This window comes from Neophocaena asiaeorientalis, unplaced genomic scaffold (genome assembly GCF_003031525.2).
Source record: "Neophocaena asiaeorientalis asiaeorientalis breed wild unplaced genomic scaffold, Neophocaena_asiaeorientalis_V1.1 scaffold182, whole genome shotgun sequence".
NCBI classification, from domain to species: Eukaryota; Metazoa; Chordata; class Mammalia; order Artiodactyla; family Phocoenidae; genus Neophocaena; species Neophocaena asiaeorientalis.
Genome location: NW_020174648.1, coordinates 3,920,506 through 3,942,291, shown reverse-complemented (window position 1 = coordinate 3,942,291; position 21,786 = coordinate 3,920,506). Strand labels below are relative to the sequence as shown.

At 44.1% G+C, this 21,786-nt stretch overlaps 1 protein-coding gene across 1 annotated transcript in view; it reads right to left on the bottom strand.

Annotated features, from left to right (window-relative positions):
- Positions 1–21,786, bottom strand: part of ASTN1 (astrotactin 1) — a 323,825-nt gene that overhangs the window by 103,782 nt on the left and 198,257 nt on the right. Inside the window, exon 9 of the mRNA XM_024758832.1 lies at positions 3,384–3,458. Coding sequence (XP_024614600.1) covers positions 3,384–3,458 — 75 coding nt within the window. The remainder of the gene's footprint in view (positions 1–3,383; positions 3,459–21,786) is intronic.

Genomic DNA, 21,786 nt, shown 5'->3' with positions numbered 1-21,786 from the left:
CTCTCATCGTGGCTTGGCATGAAATAGAATGTGGGAAAACTGATAAATGGCTCTTAGCCTGGCATCTCCACCCTTTCCTAGGGCAAGCCATGCCAGAATGAGGTATTATTCCAAAGGATGCAGGTACGCACTCAGGACGAAGGTCTCTGAGAGAAAAATTTGGTCTGTACTCACCCCTGCCACGAGAGGGCCTAGTGGAATGGAGTGATCCTAGCTACCACAGAAAGAACATCTTCAGTATCAGGCTGAGTTGGGTGAGGAGACTCATTCTGGAGATTCAGGGTTCCCTTGGATCCTTTGAGTCTAGCTTGGGCCCTTCCCAGGTTCTCTGGGATTACAGATGACCAAGGTTAGGTTAGGTATCAAGGTTTTTTCCTAATCTGGCTAGGAAATACCTGACATGATCATCTACAGTTATTTATTGAAGACCAACTATGTTTAAAATGGTATGTTAGATATTAAATATTTAAAACCATATAGGGTGGGTTTCCCTGGTGGCGCAGTGGTTGAGAGTCTGCCTGCCGATGCAGGGTACACGGTCCAAAAAAAAAAAAAAAAAAAAAAAAACTATATAGGGTATTTCCCCGCCCTTCAGGAAGACAACCATTTCATTGGAGAAGCAAATAGGCAAATTAAAAATCAACATGAAATAAATAATTGACAAATAAATATTAAAGCTAGTATATATACAAATTTGGAAGGAGGAAGTCACTGTGGATTGATGCAATGGATTGGAGAAGCTTCAGGCCAGTGTTTCCCAATCCTGGGTACAGATTAGAATTACTGTGGTGTTTTAAAAAACACTCATGCCCTGGTCCCACCTCCCAGAACTTTTCAATTAATTGGTTTATTCTGGGTAAGATCATTGGTAATTTTTTCTTTTTTTGCCACACCAGATGGCATGTGGGATCCTAGCTCCCCGACCAGGGATTGAACTCGTGGCCCCTGCCTTGGAAGCCCAGAGTCTTATCCACTCACTGGAGATTCTCATGGAGGGCCATGGTTGGAGAACAATTCTTAGATGAGACTGTAAATTCCTTGACGTCGGGGACTATCTTGTTCACATTTGTTTGGTCATATCTACATCATCTTGAACAGTACCTTGCAATAGTAGGTGCTCAATAGATGTTGAGTTTAGCTGAAACTGGGTCTAGATCATGGCAATGGGTAGTGTTTATGGTAGAAGAATATGCATAGAGGAGGGAGTCTGAGCAGATGTGCAGAGGGGGAAATATGCAAGTTGTCAGGGGCAGTGGATCAGTTAGAAGGTAGATTTGACTATGAATGGAAGGTTCTATAGGAGAAGAGCAGCTCATTAAGAGGGAGTTGTACATTGACATTCAATTGTGGAAAGATTTGAATGTCAGGATTTAAATTTTATTCCACAGTCCAGGGAAATATGCAGTGGCTTGGAATTTATCAAGACTCTAAATCATAAGTGAACAGAGTAGCAAGTAAATAGTCATTTAGCTCCTTTAAGAAACTGCAGTCACTGACCAGGACATAGAATTTTCCAGACTGGCCATTGGCAGTTGGTTGACTCAGATCACAGAAGGTTCTCATTAAAATTCTTACTACCTGAAATAAAGAGGTCATGACCTGGTGTTTTCATCTGAGAGACTAGTTACTGTTATGTTAGGGATCAAAATGTTTAAACACTTATTGATTAACCCACTGGCTTCTGAGATAGGTGACTGCATGGGTCAAACCACACATGTGATCCCCTCTGTAGTGACTGGGTATCACATCTAGTTGCTACTTAACAAACTTTAAAAGAACAAATGATGCTCGTGGAGATGGAAACACATTTTTTGAGCTGGTTCTACTCTAAAAGCAATTTCATTAAGGGCTTCGTTTTTCAAAGTGTTAGTTTCGGACCTTTAGGGGAGAGGGAACCTATCCATGTTAATAGAACTCCACCAGGCTCTCCATCTGCCTTATCTTTATCACCCTTCATAAGTTCCAACAGACCAGCAGCAGGAAAAAGGGAGAAAAAAGTCTGCCAAATAATACATCATTGTTGGAAAGTTTAAATGCCCGAGTCACAGTCTAAGGAATACAGCTACACCTCTTGCGGCACAAATCCTCAAAAGCAGCCTGTGGCCAATGTCATTAACATGACCCAGCCCATCCCCGGAGAGACATCACATCGGGAGAGAAAAGGGCAAGGGAGGGCTCTGTGAGGAAGTGGCTCTGTGAATCGGCGCTCTAGCTAGGAGCGTGCCTTAGGAGAGCACGGCAGTGGCAGAGCCCAGTGCATCCAAGGCAGCAGGGAGGAGAAGGAGAAGCTGAGGCAGAGAAGCCAGCTCCAGGAGGCAAATGCAGGAGCAAAATGAACACCAAGGCCAGGACTGGCTGACAGAGAGGGTCTGGGGAAGGGGTGTGGAAAGACGGCAGTGAACAGGCGAGACTCCTCACAGTGTACGAGTGCAGTGAACAAAAGGAAGCAAGTTTTCCATTCGCTCACCATTCCTCCAGTATGGCTATGCAGTCACTTAATGCCTCCTTTGACATCAAACACTCGGGAAGGACTATTTACTTCCTCTCCCAGAGGGCTTGCTCGTGAAGGGAGAGGTATTCGTGTCCATACCTCCTGCACAAGCACAATCTCTGGCACTTAGGGGGTACTCAGTTGATGCACGTTAAGTGAAAAATAGATTGACAGACTGAAGAAACGGATGATAAGATCTTAGCTTGGAAATAAACTTGTGTTCCAGCTAAGGTCTGGCGTGAATTAAACTTTATGAAAATCTCCTAGTTCATGGCTGGCACCCAAATTCTTCCTCTGCTTGCTGACTTTTCTAATATGTACCATTCCCAGGTGTGTAGGTAGAAATTTGGGAGGGACTAGAAACATCCAATTGGTTCAGAAGGGTGGTAGATTAAAGAAAATGATAATGAGGTATAGCTGAGAAAGGAGGGAGGCAGAGATGGGAGGGATTAATTTTGAACAACTTAAGTCTTTATGAGAAAGGTGCAAATTAGATGCAAAATGAAGAGGCAAAACCTAACATTAGTTGCTTGTTCTGTGCCAGGGGTTTTCCCTGCATTATCTCATATACTCCTCACAACAATACAGCAAGGCATGTAATGAAGCTCTGTTTAACAAATGTGGAAACTGGGGGCTCCAAGAGGTTAAGTAAATGACTGGGGGTCACAGAGCAGGCAAGAAAGGAAGCCAGGACCCCAACAGAATCTGTCCGGCCTCAACATCCTCCATGATGTCACTGGATGAAGGAGGGCAAACGCTGCTGTTACTAGGAGGGCAGAATGACTAAAAGTGTTCCCCATTTTATATATTACCACTAGGAAAGAAAGTTCAGTGGGAAGTGGGACATGGGGCTTGCAGAGATATATAAGCAAGTCCCTAGACAACAACTTACCTGAATATTTTATCAGAAGGTTGTTCTCCCAAAACCAGGTCAAAGCCTCGCTGAAATATTGTATAAGGCCAAGGCCTGAAAGGAGAAATGGCATGCAATTAAAGTCAACCAACAAACACTCCCTGAACGTCTACTCTGTGCCAGTTACCATCCCAGGTTCTGGAGACCCAAAGACAAAGAGGACACAGTCCCTCAAGAATCCCACTAAAGTGAGCTTACAAGACCTGGAATGCTGGAACCCAACCAGGAACAGGATCAATGCAAAAATCACTGACCCACTAGGAAAAGTGGAATTTAATAGACATGACAGCTGGAACTCTGTACAGAGTAAAATTATAATAATGTCCGTAAGATGTTATGGAGAAACCCAAACGAACTTTTTGGCCAACCCAACAGATTTAACAGACACTTAGCTTTGCTTCACTGAAGAAAGAGAAGCAGTATGATTTCTTGGAAAGATGAGGCCTCCGGAATCAGACAGTTCTGAGTTCCAACTCTGTTCTGCTGTTGAGCCAACTGTCTACCTTTGGGCAGATTATTTGCCTTGTTGAGTCTAATTTCATCACTTGTAAAAACAGATTTGCTAATAGCTGCTTCACAGACCACTGTGAAGATGAAGCAAACCTTTTAGGCCAAGGTCGCAGTTCACGTGGGGTCCTCAACATGCCCCCTTTCCCTCAAAATGACATGAAGGTTCTGGGTCTTTGACAGCTTCCAGATGGTTTCAATCATTATAATGTCACTCATTCAATCAGAAACAACTGAAATGGTATTTTTGAATAAGACTTAAATACGGGTCTCTCTAGTGAGCATCTGGACGTCACATGTACTTGAAAGTAACAAATCTATTCCTTTTCAATAGTATATATCTCTTCACTAACCCAGATGTCCAACCCCAAAATTATTTACTCCTTCAGGCAAGACATATAAAGCCCGGCCCTGTGCAGGTCCTAGATATCGTGCACATGGGGTGAACTGGGCCCTTGCTCTCATGGAACACATAGTCTGCGGTATAACCCAGTCACACCAACCCAATAACCTAATTACTGAGGATTTTACTGTAGACATGCCTTTGGTTTTCAAGGACTACAAAAAAGTCAGGAGAATAAATTGACATAATTATTTGGGACTAAATCTAATACTAGGAATTGACCCAGTGGTTGTCAATGAGGGTGGTGTCACCAATAGAGAGCATTTGGGGAAATGTAGGGCAGTTGCCCTTGAATGACACAATGATTGCAGGACATTACTGGCATTTAGAAGGCAGGTCTGGAAGGCTAGAATAGAGCAGTGCTCAGAATAGCCCTGCACAGCAAAAAAAATTCCCCCGGTCCTGCAAACTTCTGAATGTCTTGCTGTACACTTATGTAGAAAAAACCTGCTTATAATTATCTGAGCCTAGATGCTAACTCCATTTACATACAAGCAACAAAGCAGCTTGTACTGTTTTAATACAAGAGGATTTGTCTAGGTGCATAACTACCATGTAAATTAAGAGAAGATTATACACTATTATTTAGGAATTTTACCAAGATTTGTTCATAATTTTGGAAAATCACATCATTGTCTACAATGCTGCTCATGGTCTTTGAATCACCAATACAGCATGTCTGTTTCAGTCTAATTGCTCTTACATATATCGTGTATTGCATATTACTTTACATATTATATTTTGGTGAATCTACATTAGACGCAAATGTCTGTCAACTTTATTATTTCTTCCATTGTAATATTGCAGAGAATTTAAACATTAAAATAGTTATATCATTATAAATTATATCTTAGCATTTCTCTTCTAATTACTATTAAGACATATATATATTTATTTGTGTGTAGATTTTATTATATATGAACTTAATTTAAGGATTATAAAAAAGGTTAAGTTTATTTGTCATAAAATAGGGTGTTGGGTCTGATAGGGTTGAGAACCACCAACTTAACCCAACCAGCTAACCAATTAACTACTTGAATGAGTCGGTAGTTCCAAGGGGAGGCCACAGGGACTCCTTAAGGGAGTGGCTGGGATGAATACATTTCTTTTCTATGCTCACTATTTATAAACACTTTATTCCTGGAATTCAATTTAGAAATACCCTGAGGCAACTAGCATTGGCTCCAAACAGTACCCAAACACTGTACTATGAATCACCCCTACATCAAATAAATAGCCCGTGTGTTTTTCATGTTTGTTCTGTTCTGGGGTTTGAATCTGATTTTTTTTTTTTGCTGAACAGTGAGTGGTGGCTTGTGAGCAGCTAAAACATATGTACTAATTCAAGAAAAAGACTAAAAATCAGGAGAAAAAAATGTCTTGTCTGATCCTAGACACCTAGAGAGGGCAATAAAAAAAGAAAAGGGAGCTGCAACTTAATCTCTCTTTTGGGCAAAATGACATTTTATTTACTATCAGTTTAATAATTTTAAATAACACATGTTTTGCCTCCAAGTCATCTCTAGTACTCAAAATGGGTGCAATGTGTAATTAGAGTTAATTCTTGGCGTGGTTCCTCGGTTGTTTGAAAATATATCTTGAGGAACCAAATTTTAGGAGGAGCGTTGATTACAATGTGAACAATTAACTGCGTAGAATAACATAACTAAACCTGTATTCAGGCCATAGGCAGTGAATCGATAAGCCCAGAAACATTGATTAAGCAAGCACACGTTGACATGTTGCTAGGTAGTCACGTCAAAGAGACTTCCTGCTCTCAAGAGGCCTGAGCGTGAAGAAAGGCAGCTCAGATGTGTGGTCTGGACTCTGCCCTGATCCCTGGCAGGCAGCAGGACCCAGTGGGTAGGACGTGGGTTCTGGAGCCAGCCTGACTATTCGAATTCCAGCTTAGCTAGCAATTGCTGTGGGACCTTGGGCAAGTCCCTTAACCATTGTGTGTCCCCATTTCCTCATCTGTGAAATGAGGCCGAGGGTAATAATTTTATCTACCTGGCAAGGTTGTTATAAGAAGGAACTAGTTACTATGGTTAAAGTGCTCAGAACAGTGCCTGACATTCAGTAAGTGCCATGTAAGCATTTGTTAAATAAATTAAATGTACTAGTTGCCTGAATCCAATATAAATACTATAAAAAGGAGATTCCCAAATTTCTAATGAGGAAGAGGTGTCTTCCCCTAAGGTGCAAACACAATGCAACACCAGGCTTTAACTCAGATCGTAAATGTATCTGTGGCAGCTGGAGAGGAGACAACGATGAGCGTGGGAAGACTCGCACCTCCCACCGGGGCCCACTTCACAGGGCAGGGACGCTGCAGGACTGACATGAAATGCAGAGAGAGGGGAAGAGCACATTGTGAAATGGCAAGGGAAGGTGGAGAGTCTTCGAACTGCTTCAGCAAAGGAGGAAAAAAGAATTGACTTATTTCCTTCCCACAAGTCAGGGATGATGTGTCAGGGAGATGGGGATTCTTATTTGATTTATTTAGCAAATATTTATGGAGAGCCTATTGTGTGTGAACTGTGATACTAGGCAACAGGAGCCGGGATAAAGAGATTCTTGCTGTCGAAGGAATCTACCGTCTTTCTGAAGAAACATACATATGCCAGACAAATAGCAGAGGATGAGTAAAAGGGAGGAGGAATGGGTTTGTTGGAAATAAAGTAAGTGGTCGTGGCAGTGGCAGATCACTCACCCTGGGCACCGGGAGGGCCGGGTGTTGGCGGCGCGTGGCAGCGTAGCCGAGGGGAGCTTGATGCAGGTGAGTGGAGAGGCCACAGGGGGCCACCCAGGAAAAGGCGGGGGCAAAGTGATGAAGAGCTGGACCTGAAAGTGCTGAAAATACGTGGAGCTGAGACCAACTGAAAGAGGAAGAGGCCTCTGCATTAGGGCTTTCTGGGTGTGAGTCCAAGTAAAAAAATTGAATTGGCCTCACCAAAAAGAGGCCCATTATTGAGGATATAGACCTATATCCAGGCTCAGATGGAAGCTGCCTTGGGGATGCCTGGCAACAGGGTCTAGATGCCCTTATAATTGTCCCTCTCCTCTCTTGGCTCTATGTCTCACTCTACAGGACCATTTTTTTGAAAATGTCTTATGCACATGGTGGAGACTTGGCCTCCCGCAGGCTCCAGCGGCTGTCTTTACAGGCTCAGACCACAGAGAGACACTACCCCTCCTCATTAGGAAAAACTAACCCGTGGAGGAACTGCTTGATCTATCTTAGATCAGATGAGGAACCTGGACCAGTCTCTGGGACCCGGGAAGTAGAGGCATCTAAGTAGCTGGAACTCCCACTTGGTTTTTAGGACTAGAGTGGGGAGGAGGGTGAATGTCAAACGAAACAATCGTTTCCACCTCAGCTTCCATCTGCTTGTGGTGGCAAGAGCGTGGCCTCCATCAGGAGGGGGTGGCATCACCGAGCAGACGGTGCCAATGTTAGTTTTGTGGAAAGACCACCCATCGAGGGGCCCAAGGATGCTGGGCAGGAGACTGAACACCGCAGTTGGAAGGAAACGTCAGTCTTTTGACTCCAACTTAGGTAACGTGGTCTTGAATATTCTCTGTCCTGCTCGGGCAACCCAGTCACATGTTGGTTTAGGAAAATTAGCCGCATCGGAAGTCAGAATAGAGCTTGTTTGTTTGTTAATATCTTCAGTCTGACAAATCAACACCCTGAAGATTTTCCTCCTGTATGGGCAGCAGATGGCCTAGATTCAGGGGCCTCACGGGCCAGCACCAGAACCATCTGGGATCCACTGCCTCGAGCAGGGACATAATCTGTGCCACAGAGGAGCCCCAGTGTAACGGAAACACAGCAGCCAGCAGGACACACCTGCAAGTTGTGTATGCTCAGAGCTATTAGTAATCTCTTATTTGCCTTTTCTTTTCTGCCCCTGTCTCACACAATACCCTCAGCTTATGCAGAGTCTTCCTGAAGCACTGGCAATTTCTAAGCTTTCAGTTTCCCTCCTCAATTCTCGCTCCTCTTTCTCAAGACACATCAGCGGTCACAGTGTTGTTTCCTTTAGCTGTTGGGTTAGGCCAGAAGTTGGTTGTGGCCTTGGCTTAACTTGATTTGACTGGTTGCTTGGGCATTCCTTCCACTGTGTAACCTAGACCCAACTGAGTGAGTGGACTCCTGCATGGCCAGCCTGATGGAATGATCCCTTCACACCGGCGCTCCCAGGGCAGAAAGGCACCACTTCTGCTCTGGACGAGAGTATTTTAAAATCTGCTCTTTGATTAAATGCTAGTCCCAGCTTTCCACCTAACAGTGGCACTTGGAAAGGGAACTCGGAAATTTCTGGTCAGCATTGTCTGGTGATGGGCTTCCTTGTGGGGGACATAAGACTTATCACCTGGGGGTGAGTTGAGAAGGAAGAGATACAGATGATAGACAGATGACAGATCGATAGATAGATAGATAGATATAAAATAGGTGGGGGGATAGAGAGTGTGAGAGAGAATACGTGTACCTATGTTCTGGTCAGCATTGTCTGGTGATGGGCTTCCTTGTGGGGGACATAAGACTTATCACCTGGGGGTGAGTGGAGAAGGAAGAGATACAGATGATAGACAGATGACAGATAGATAGATAGATAGATAGACAGATAGATATAAAATAGGTGGGGGGATAGAGAGTGTGAGAGAGAATACATGTACCTATGTATGTATGTATGCATGTATGTATGTGCAGACACAGTTCAGTGTAGGGAGAGAATGTTTCAGCTGGAGGCAATGATGAAAAAGGCATTTCACGATGGGCTTTCGAAAACTAGGAGCTTCTTCTGAACTCATATATTCCTCCACCCATCGCTAAAGAGATCATTTTACAAATGAAAATAATTTGTCCATAGTTAAATGAAAGCACATCCTTTTAAGCTTGCTTCTGGCCACATTACGCTAAGTTTCTGGTGGAAGCATGGTTCCAAAGTTCCCCCCCAGCTAGTCACAATACTTTGGGGTCCGGGTACAGGATGCCACATCCACATGCAATGTGAGAGCTTTTGAGCAAATGTTCCTTTTCTTAACTAGGTAAATGCATTTGCAAGGAGAGGGCGGTGAAACAAAGAGAGAATGGAGTCTCATTTTTAAAAAGCTTCTGAAAAAAGGTAGTTTGAGAGATATACAGGAGAAAAGATAAAAGGAAAACTGGTAAAAAATGACTCTTCCAGCTATGCAGTTGGCTGAAACACTCCACACCTCAATTTACCCGAATGATAAAATGAGGAGATTATTACGTGCTCCTGTCTTCACAATCAGCACCAGTTCTGGGAGGAATAAGTACTGGAATGGCTGATCCCTAGATTGTCTGGTAAACCTGTGGCTTTATCAGAAGTTAAATGATAAGAATAATGATGTCCACAGTTTCCACAGGACACTTTAGGGCCCGAAGGCCTTGGCAGATGTTGTTTCTTTACCTGGAATTTTTCCCTCTCATTTACTTATTTAATTTATACTGTTCGTTAATTCTGGACTAAAAATTACTTCCCAAAATAGACCTTCCCCTCCAGACTAGGTTACGTTCCCTTGTTATATAACGCACCCTGCACTTTCCTTTATAGAATCTATAACTAATATGCTATATATTTAGTTAATATGTTCCCTTCATCACATATAAAGGACTCTGTCATCATCTTTGCCATAGCCTCGCTGTCCAGCATAGAACCATCACATAGCAGGTACTCAGGAAAGAACTAGACCACACTGCAAATGAGGTTGAGGGTTGGACAGATCTGGATTTGAGTCCTGGGTGAGGCAGTCCATTGCCTGGTAAGTCCCTCAATTTCTTTCAGTGTCTTCATCTATAAAATGTGGTTAAAATAGTACCTAGAGTTAAGCAAGCAGGTATATACTTTTACACAGTGCCCGCCACACAGAACAAACTCAGCAAATATTAGTATTGTCCATTATAATTAACATTCCCATTGGGTAAACAGAAATGCATTTCTAACTTCACATTTTAAAACTAAATCGTGATGACAGGCTGTATTTTACAAACGTGTGTTATCTTTAAGCGTGTAAATCTCATGTAAAGAAAAGTTAAATATTGGTGTGACTTTATTCATTATTTACTGTCTATTAATAGGTAAACAAATTCATTTAGAAGTTTTTATGCAGAAAAGTAACATATTTGTCAGTAACTAGCAAAGCAGCCAGGAATGTGACTATGGAGCCAGACTCAGTAGGTTTAAAACCTGGCTCTGCCACTTACTAACCCCATGTCCTTGGTTAAGGTCATTAATTCCTGCCATCAGACCATCCTATCCATTTCCTCCTTTTGCTCCAGTCATGCCAACACCACCCCGCCCCCATCTACCCTCCACAGTTCAGAGCCTGGCTCACTTCATAATTTTTGGTAACTTCAGTAGCCACTAAGATGATCCTTTCAATTCTCAAACCACTCATTTCCTTGACTTTTCTCCTCAAATGATCCTGTCCCCACCCTCACTCCCATGCTCATAGACTAGATTACCAATAACTGCAACCCTTCCTTGGTCACAGTTTCAAGAATCCCAATATCTGACCGTCACCTCCTACCCTCCCAGTTCATTCCTCCTAAAGCCACAGAATATTTTCTATCCACCTGAGCCTTAAAATCCATTCATCCAACCACCATTTTATCGACCCTCACCCACCTCACGCACCCGCTTCCCTCTTTACTCAAATTAAATTCTGTGATCCATTATTGTAATCACCCTTTCATGTAACCTCAACTCTCTTGCCCTTCATTGCTTCATCGTACTTGTCTGAAACACTCTGACACTGGTTAAACTCGATGACCCCGTGGCTCCATTTCTGTGTTTGCACACATGAATGCCACTGGCAACCACACCGACTGGTCTCCCTTTAAATCCGACACCACTGACCTCAAGTGGGCTCTGCATACTGCCTACCGATCAGACTACATTTTCCTTGTCTGTTGTCTCTCCCACTCTCAAGATCATTATCTCATAGCTCCTTCTTTCTCCTCACACCTCCGACACCTCCTCCCCCATCCTTGCCCTCAGCTAATGATCTGCTTCCTACCTAATTGAGAAAACAGAGGCAGTCAGATTAAATGCTGTCCATCCTCCTACCTGCTCCTGTGCCCACTACCTGGCCCTCCTTCCAGTAATTAGGCAGGAACAGTTTGTGCTCTTGTCTGGAATACGTCCAGTCTAACTCACACTTCGACAACTACAGGTAATGGGATATAAGGAGAGGAGCACTAGATGGAAGTTACAAGTTCAAATCCCCTTCTGCTATTATGACCTCAAGCAAGTAAGACTGCCTGAGAGCCTCTGTTTCTCCATATGCAGAATGGGAATCAGGAGCTACAGCATATTCCACACAAACGTTACACTGCTGAACAAAGTGTGTATAAATAAATTTTAGATACTTCATAATCTCTGATTTTTCATTTTTTAATCAACTTTATTTTTGCAGTTTTGCTCTATGTTTTGTGTATGTGTGCTTGTGTGTGTGCTTAACATGTTATCTCATTTAATGATAGAACAGTGAAAAACTAACACAGTCCCTGTCTCTCTGTGGCTCAGTTTTCTCACCTATAAAGTGGGATAATAATAGTACCCACCTTATCAACTACACAGGATTAAATGATCTAATATCTGTAAAACCTAATAACCTTGGATATAGTAAGTCCTGAATAAATTTGGTTGTTATTACACACATATTATCTGGAATGCTGGTTCTAAATCTTGAAAAGGGTTTTGCGCAAAGAAATTTTAGAAGTATATAAAATGATCTTGAAAATGACAGTAATAAACAAATATTATAACTTCCCCCCCGCAAGTTTGGAATTCAGGGATACAACCTTGGCCCCAAAAAGTGGCAATGAAGACAAATACACACATTATGATGGTTAATTTTATGTGTCAACTTGACTGGGCCACAGGGTCAGTCTAGATATTTGGTCAAACATTATTCTGGGTATGTCTGTGAGGGTGTTTGAATGAGATTAAGATTTAAATTGGTAGACTGAGTAAAGCAGATTGCCCTCCCTAATGTGGGTGGGTCACATTCAATCAGTTGAAGACCTGAATAGAATAAGAAGGCTCACCCTCCCCTGAGTAAGAGAGAATTTTTCCTGCCTGATGGTCTTCCAACTGAGACATCCACTTTTTCTGCCTTTGGACTCAAACTTAAACACTGACTTTTCTTGGGTCTTGAGCCTGCCGGACTTCAAACTGGAGCTACATCATCAATTCTCCTGGGTCTCAGGCCTCTGGACTCATACCCAACTACACAACTGGGTCTCCTGATTGCTGACTGCAGATTTTGGGACTTGTCAGCTTCCATAATTACATGAGCCAGTTCCTTAAAATACATCTTTCTTCATATTCTACATCCTATTGGTTTTGTTTCTCTGTAGAATGCTAATACACTTACACATACACGTGTACATACAAATACAGAATCCACACTTAACCTTTTTGTCAACACGAAGCATGTCATAGAATGAGAGCAGTGAGGAAGCATAGGCATGGACCCCAGTTAGGCAGGACACATTGTTACCTTGATCCCTGTCACCTGTCTTATGGGCAGAAAGGATAAGTGCCTGCTTCAGTAGACTCAAGGGGCATCCTAGAAGGCAGAGTCCATCTGTCCTCAGATGGGAAAGCTGGCCCAGGAACTTGCAGTTTCCCTGTATATTCTGGGATCAAGGATTATATAAAGCAGAAGGAAGAAATCTTGGGTGGGTCAGAAAAAGCTGGAAAGAGTAGCTGCCATTCACTGACCACGTTCCAGGCAGTCACATGCTCAGTGCCACACACACATTGGCACACCCTTTCACTACCACCTGGAGAGCCACACGGCTGTACAGTTATTATCCTCCGGTTGCAAAGGTAAACAAAGGTTCAGCATGGTTAAGTCAGTTGTCTAAGGTCACTCAACCAGCAAGGGCACTGGTGAGTGTTATCATGGATCACAGAGCCCATACTTTGCCCTACACCTTGCCTCCCTACACCTTGTATTAAAGTCACCTGTTTATCTGTCTTCCTCTTTAAATGTCCTTGCACTGTCATAGCTACTGAATCTACTTTATCCCTGCATCTCTCATAAGTGCTATAGCAGAATGGTTCTCAAAGGTTGGGGTACATTAGATTCACACCACACATGGGCACGATAGTTCTCAAACTTTAGTTGCTCTCATCCACCTATCTAGGGTGCGGCCAAGCATCAGTATTTTTTAAGTTAGGCAGCTGATTCTAAAGCTCACAATATGTTGAGAATTGCCGACCTAACATATGTCTACTCACACCCTCAGGCAATCTTTACGGATGAGTTCGGTCTTCTATACAGTATGATTGCCATAAAAATGGAAATTACAATCTAGCCTAAGGATTCACTGGAACCCAGTTTTAAAATTTCTGAATAATAATGAGGGATGAAGCATATTGAGTTCCCTTCTGTCCCCTTTATTGATGAATTAAGATATCCCAAATTTCATTACAATTATATAAGATGTGCATTTGTTTTTTTTTATTGTCAGTCATTTTGATTTTAGTGGATCGTTTTCATTAAAACAGTATTATACAGAATTGAGATTTTCATGTTTATAAATGCACCCACAGGTACAGATGTACCCCCATACATACATACATACGAGTGTCTATGTACGTGCCACACACACGCACACACACACACACACACTCATTCACAAACTCACACACATTGCCATAGCTACTGCAACATTTCCTTTGGGGGCTGGGGGAGGCGTGGGCAGATGGCTGGTAGGACTCACAAGTACTCTCTGCCCCCTCTCTTAACCCCGTGGCAGCTGCTGTGGACACTGAAAGCAGTTCTGCAGAATAGCCACTGACAGCAGGGGCCCTTGCAGACACCTCTGTGCCTTTAGTAGTTCATGTAAATCACCCCAGAAAAGCCTCACTGTGGCTCAGATTTTGTGGGTGGGCTCTGGAGTCACATCTCCCTTTGAGTCCAAGGTCTGGATTTGAGTTCCTTGCCAGCTGACCAGCTGACCAGATATTTAACCTTTCCAAGTCTCTCTGTCTTTTCCTGTGAAATGGTGATAATAATAACTGCCTGTTACTTACAGGACGACAGAAGAATAAATGAATGAATAAATACAGTTCCAGGACAATGACTGACACACAGTTGTTACTTTCTAAATGTAAGTTTCCATCCCCCATTTTTCTCTGGACTCTGCATCTAAAGGCTCAGTTGATTTTCACCCAGGGCTAATGCAGCCAGGGTCTCAAGTTCAATCCTCCTGAAAGCTTGTTAGTCTCACTTACTCCTGTCCATGGGCAAAGCCTGTACCAGGTATCCCTGGACACCCATCTTTGCTCACAAATGAACAGGACGCGAGCTTAGTGATGGATCTGTGCAAATCCATCCCTGCACAAGAAAAACAGCTCAACACCTATTCACTGCTGAGTGTGCCCTCCCCGTAAAAGGAGGGTGCAAACCTGGGACTCCCTCCTCCCCCACAGACGCACCCCCTCAATTCCAGCGAGAAGGTAGGAGAGTGAACAGCATTAACACAAGAGGAGAGTGACAGATGAGAGGCAGAGGATGTGCAGGAGAAGAGACAGCTTCCTCCATTTCCATGATTTTATGTGAGGGGAAACTGACAATGTAACTAAACCAGGGAACCAGGAGAGAAGCACAATATCCACCAAGGACTTGTATTTAGTATGAGTGCTTTCACCCTTTCCCCAAAGTCCTTTCCTATCTACTAAGTTGTTTCCATTCAACATGTTATTTAGCAAGTTCACTATTAATTCAATCCCTCATTCATTTATTTACTTGAAAAATATTATTGCACTGCTAAACACTGTCAAGGGACACAGAAATGATTAATACACATTCTCTGCCATCAAGGACTTCATTAACGTAGTGAGTCATTCCTCAAGCAGTCATTCTGCACTTCTGATGAGCCAGATGCAATGGAGAGTGCTGGGATACAGGGATGAAAGGCAGGTCCCTGTCTGGGACCATGGCCTAATGGCATAAGAATGATAAGTAAACAATTTGTGGCATTTGGTTTGTCAGTTTTTATGATAAAGCAAGTAAGAACCATTATTTATTGTACATTTACTAGTAGTCAATGAGTCAAGTGTTTTACATTTATTATTTTACTGAGTTCTCATAAAAACCCTGAGGCGTAGGCATTATAGTATTCCCATTTGATAGATGGGGAGAGTGAGGCTTAGGAAAGTTAAATAACGCTTGGCAGAGTCCAAGCTCCAGCCTAGCACTCTCAGACGCCAAAGCCCTTGCCACGACCTCAGTGAGTATCATCCTCCCTGGTGCTGCAGAGGACAAAGGAGAGTCGCTGAGCTGCACTGGCTGGAAGGGTTAATGAGATGAGGACACATCTGAACTCCAAGGCAGAGATGAGGAGGTAGGATGGAAAAGGCTGAGTTTTAACTGTGAGCATCTGGCGAGATGTGGAGTAGGTAGCTAGACAAGCAGGGCTGGTGTTTTAAAAAAGAGGGAAGTACACAGGGAGGATGGGAGTGAAAACAGAGGCCATGGGAGGAGGAGAGATAGTAATAACGGGACGACTGATCAATCATTTACTATCCCCGTTTACCTCTATTTCACAGATAAGATCACTGAAGCTCAGAGAGGTTACATTGCCAAAAATGACACAGAAGATAGATGAAGTACGATCGCTCATTCATTCACTCATTCATCCATTTATTCAGCACATATGTACTCAGCAGCCGGGACGGTCAAGTTCTGTGTTCTGGGGATACAGAGGTGAACAAAAGCGAAGATGGTAAGAATCTGCGTCATGCGTTCACACTGATGAATACACAACCATCAGTGATGTGAGTGCTCCGAAGAAAGGAGTGTGGTCCTTGAGTGTTTATGGTCAAGGAGAGCCTGTCTGAGAAGGGGAGGGTTAAGCCCTGGGTGAGGCCATCTTCAGATACAAATCTGATCCTGTCATTCTCATCCTTTAAATTCCTGTCCTGCCCTCCAAGCTCCCCTGCGTGACCTGATCCCTGCCTACCTCACCAACTTCATGCACAGCCTCTCTCCCTGCTTGCTGTGCCAGAGTCATGAGCCTGACAGTTCCTACAGGGGGCCAGGGCTTTTTGCTTCCCCAGGACCGACGAGGATGTGCTAGCCCTACAAAGCCTGACTCCTCATTCTGATCTGGTTGGTGCTTTCTCATCTCTTAGTTTCAACTGAAACACAGCTTCAGAGACCTCAGATTTTAAGTTACCCATCTCCTCCCCTCACTTTAGTCACTCTTGGTTAACCCTCTCTTTTCCTTCCCTGGACTTTTCACAACATGTAAGTACTTTGTGACGTGTTTGTTTTCTTGTTTGTTCTAGTATCTTCCTCATTAGAGTGTTTACCCCTTGAGGGCAGGAGCCCTGTGAGTCTTTTCCTCATGGTATCTGCAACTCTTGGCAGAACCCAACACACAGTAAACCCTCAAGACAAAAACTTTAATGAATGATTTTGGTAATTATAAATAAGCAAGCGTGGGGGAGGGGGACGGGGGGGCGTGTGTCTGTGTGTGGAAGAGAGGAATAGAAAGAGAGATTGCCAAGCTGAGTTTAAAGTTTCAAGGTAATAATTATAACACTAGCATCAAGTCTTCATGAAGAAATTAACTGACAATAAAAGCAAAGATAAAATATGTTGATATTTTCCTTATGAAATTTAGGTAGTGAAAGTAAATGAGAAAAACCATAGGGAGAGACAATAGGGTCAAGGGATCATTTGACATTTGAATAAGGGATAGAAGGTGTCTGGGTATAACAGTATATGCAAGAAATAGTCATCTGGGGAGCAAGGCTGTCTAGAAAGTAAGAAGAGCTGGAATGATGAATTAAGGTGGGGAATTTAGCTTTGGCACTGAGAAGAACACATCCATTTCAAAGACAGGAGTGAGAGAGGGTAAAGACGAGGAGAGACTGAAAGTAAGATGGAAGGAAGGAAAGGGAGTCTGTGTCACACGGCTTAAGTTAGGGCTGAGGTTATGGGCTGAGGGCCAGGGGCCAGGACAGAACTGGGTATTTGAGGAGAGTGAAAAGGTTTCTGGCCCATGACAAGAGATGGGAAGGAAGACTGTGATGCTGCTGTGAGCCCCTGGTTGGAATTACAGAAAGAATACCCGTGAGCAGGTTTCTACGGGATTCTCCCTAGCTCTAGCAAGCCCCAGAGCAGCAGAGAAGCAAATGGAAAGCTCTTATAAATGTTGGAAGGGGCCAGAGAGAAGTGGCAGAAAATAAAAAGGACAAGGATTTGGGGGTGACTAAGAATGTATTTTTATAAATGGCTTTGCATGGCATCCAGGCTGGCTGGAGCCAGGAAAGAGACAATGGATTTGATGGATTTTGAAAAATGAAGTCAAAGAGTGAGGCAAACAGTGGGGAGGCTGCAGTGGGGCAAGGAGAAGCTGGGAGGCTGTGGCAAACTTCAGCGCTCAAAAGCTTCATGCCTGGATGCTTTTCAAATATAATGCCGTCAAGGAGTGGCCTTGCTGGTAATCCCCTAATGTAGAGAAGAATTAGAAGAAACTGAGACGTCTGTTATAAGGACAATTAACATACATGTTTCTTTGTTCATGCAATCAGCCAACAATTACTAAGGGTTTACTAGGTGTCAAATACCACACTCATCACTGGGGAAATAGAGTCAAGTAAGACACAGCCCTTTTCCAAAAGGACCCACGGCCTAATGAAAGAACCAGATAAATCAATGGATTATTATCATACTTGGTGATATGGGTGGAACTGTGTCCCCCACAAAAGTTATGTTAAAGTCCTAAGCCTCAGTTCTTCAAAATGTGACCTTATTTGGAAATCGGGTCCTTGCAGATGTAATTAGTTAACATGAGGTCATACTGGAGTAAAGTGGGTCCCTACTCCATTCAGATGGATGTTTTTATAAGAAGGAGACCCGCTGAAGACACAGACACAAAGAGAACACCATGTAAAGAGAGAGGCAGAGATTGGAGTGACGCAGTTGCACGTCAAGGAACATCTGTGGCTGCTAGAAGCTGGAAGAGGCAAGCAAGGGATCGTCAGAGGGAGCGTGACCCTGCCAACACCTTGATTTCAGACTTGTGGCCTCCAGAACTATGAGACAATACATTTCTGCTGCTTTGAGCCACCCAGTTTGGGGCATTTTATATGGCGGCCCTAGGAAACACACACACTTCTCTCAGTAAAATGTACTCAATGGAGGGATATTTGGGGTGTTATGGATCCACAGGGGAAAGGTATCCATACCTGGGGGCCAAAGAATGATTTGCAGAGAAGGTGGGAGAAACCCAATTCTGAAGGATCAGTATGAACTGATTTGACAAAAATGTGGGGAAATGCAGTCCACAGGGAGACAAAGTCCTGCCTTCAGTCACAGAGATTAGCACAGCAGGCGGACCTCTTCCCCTGGAGCCCAGCAGCCAGGAGACAATCACTGGAGATGAGGCCAGAGGTCACGGCAGAGCAGAGCCTGATAGGGAAGAATTTGGAATTTTATCCTGAAAGGTAACAGAGCGCTGCTGAAGGAATTTAAGCAGGAGAGGCAGGAAGAGTGGTTAGCAGGCTCAGGGAGTAATCCCCATGAGAAATGAGAAGCGCCAGAATGAAGGAAGCAGTCAGAGGAGAGGGGACAGTTCTAAGTGAGATTAAGAAAACAGGAATTTGGGCTTCCCTTGTGGCGCAGTGGTTGAGAATCTGCCTGCCGATGCAGGGGACACGGGTTCGAGCCCTGGTCTGGGAAGATCCCACATGCTGCGGAGCAACTGGGCCCGTGAGCCACAATTACTGACCCTGCGCGTCTGGAGCCTGTGCTCCGCAACAAGAGGGACCGCGATAGTGAGAGGCCTGCGCACCGAGATGAAGAGTGGCCCCCGCTTGCCGCAACTAGAGAAAGCCCTCGCAGAGAAACGAAGACCCAACACAGCCATAAATAAATAAATAAATAATTTTTTTTAAAAAAAGAAAAGAAAATAGAAATTAACAGGACACACAGAGTGATTGGGTGTGAGGATGAGGAAGAGAGAGGAAGTGAGAATGAAACCCAGATTTCTGGCTTCAGCAGCCAGGAGGTGGCAGCTCCATTCACTGTGCTGGGGCACCTAAAAGAGGAAAAAGTTTAAATTAAGAGCTCAGTTTGGGATACACTGACTTTGAATTGTTCAAGCTGGGTAGGAATGAGGTCCTGAGAGGCCAAAAGGTGAAGATCTGTTCTGTTTTGCTGTGCCAGATAAAAAGAGTCTTGAGAAGTAAGAAGTTAGGAGGTAACTGGAAGGTCAGGTCAGCAGAAGGATGGAAGTGGCCTGAGTGCACAGAATTCAATTTCAGTTGAGCCTTGAATAGCGTGGGTGTTAGGGATGCTGACACTGTCCCCGCTCCAGGCCCTCTGTATCTGTGGCTCCTCCATGAGCTGCATCGTATACTACCGTGGTACCTACTATCGAAAAAAGTTGGGGTATAAATGGACTTGTGCAGTTCAAATCTATGTCGTTCAAGAGTCCACTGTATAAAAGGACGTATAGTGCCCCAAAGAAGTGTGAGGCAGAGTCTCTGCAAATTTCCTTCTCCAGGGGGCTGGCCAACGCACAGAAAAGTCCTGTAAGTTACGTAGGGTTGGTTATTAATTGATTTCTGTGAGGAAGAAATAAAAGGAAGACAGAAAACAAGATTCCAAAACCTTTATCAACTGCACCTACTCTGGGAAGTAACGAAGGCCACGCAAACCTCAGGGCGAATACTTCAACGATCCCACTCAGTGATTGTTGATCAGCCTGCACCTAGCACAACAGTTGTTCTCAACCTTCAGTGTGCATCAGAACCCCCCGGCGGGCTCGCCAAAATGCGAACTGCTGAACCACGCCTCAGAGTTTCCGATTCAGTAGGGTGGGCTGTCTGGGGTGGGCTGGAGAATGCACATTTCTAACAAGTTCACAGGTGATACTGACGCTGTTGGTCTGGGAATCACAGTCTGAAACCTTGTACTAGTGGTATGAACCCTCACTGGGCACCAGAATCACCTGGGAGCTTTTAAACTATACGGAGGCCAGGTTCAACCCCCTGAGATGTCTGATTTCATGGGTTTGATATGGGGCATGGCCATGGGTGTGTTTTAATAGACTCAACAAGATTCTAATGTGCAGCCTGGGTAAGAGAACAATAGTCCTGCTTTTTTCCTGACACAGAGATAGACACCCAGGCACACAGAGTTAGAAGACCTGGCCCAGGACATAGGAGTTCATAGTCTAGAGGGAGAAGCATATACATGCACATTTTTATGTAATGTAAGAGAAGTGAGTAATGGAGGTTCAGAAAAGTACAAGGCAAAGCTGAAGGGAAGAAGGGGAAAGCCACAGAGTTGATGATTGAGGTGGGACTTGGAAAGGGAGACTGGAAAAGAGAAGAGGTTTGACTTTCCAGGTAGGCCACTGGGGAGGTGAAGGGCAGTGGATGAAGTTGGATGGTGACTGAGGGGGCGTTCCAGTGCAGCAAGGGGAGAGCGCCTAAGCATGTGGTTTGCTTGGATAATGCAAGTGGTTCAATGGGGCAGATGTACAAGGGCCACAGAAGTTAAAGCCTGGGATGAGGCTTTAACTGGGCTGGGCTGGTAGGTGGCAGGTCAGGAAGCAGCACGCATGCCAGGCTGAGGCTCTGGGTCATCCAGGGTCATGGGGAGCGTCTGAAGAACTCCCTGCAGTGGCCCTGGCTTTCTCACTGGGCTCCCTTGCTGGGCTCATAGTTACGGCCTCCCACTGAAAATCATGACAACTCCTCAAATTTTCTTGTTACTTTTCAAGTAAAAGACAGATAGGAAAAAAGCAATTCAGCTCCTCAGTCATGTTAGACTCGCAGTAGATTTGGATCCCCTTTACTTACTTATGGACCTATTTTTCCCAAGTGTTCTTTTTCCCTGGTATATTTGTAAACACCATTTTTATTCCTCTTAATCCTTTTGGCAGCATTAACTCATTCTGTACTCACTGCCCTTATCTTTCCTATGAAAAATGTTCACAGACGTGGTTAAAATTCATATTTTTTTTTTCTTTGCTGTTCTCTCTCAAAACTTTTTCTGATTTTGGGTTTGAGGATGTTTTCTCTCACAGACCAGGTTTGCTGAAGGCAACTCACTCATCAGCTCAAGACATGTTCTCTGCCTTTTGCACCTCAGTGCCCTTGTGCTGCACACACGGGCCTCTTTCTCTCTCTCTCAAAGCCTTCAAAGTATTCACTCTGACCTTGGCCTTGGGCATTGTGGTCAAGCAGCCTCAGGCCTCTGGACTCGCGAAAGGTTTCAGATCCCCATGGCTGTCCCTCCTGCATCTCCCACCAGCCTCAAATGCACTCCTACAAATGACAGCTGCTGGGCCTGCCACACTCGGATTGGGCTGCTGTAGAATGTTCCAGCTGGAACCTAATCCAAACTGTCAAGCCCACTGCAAGTGGAGACTTCAGGAAGTCTGGTGATTGTAAGGGCCCA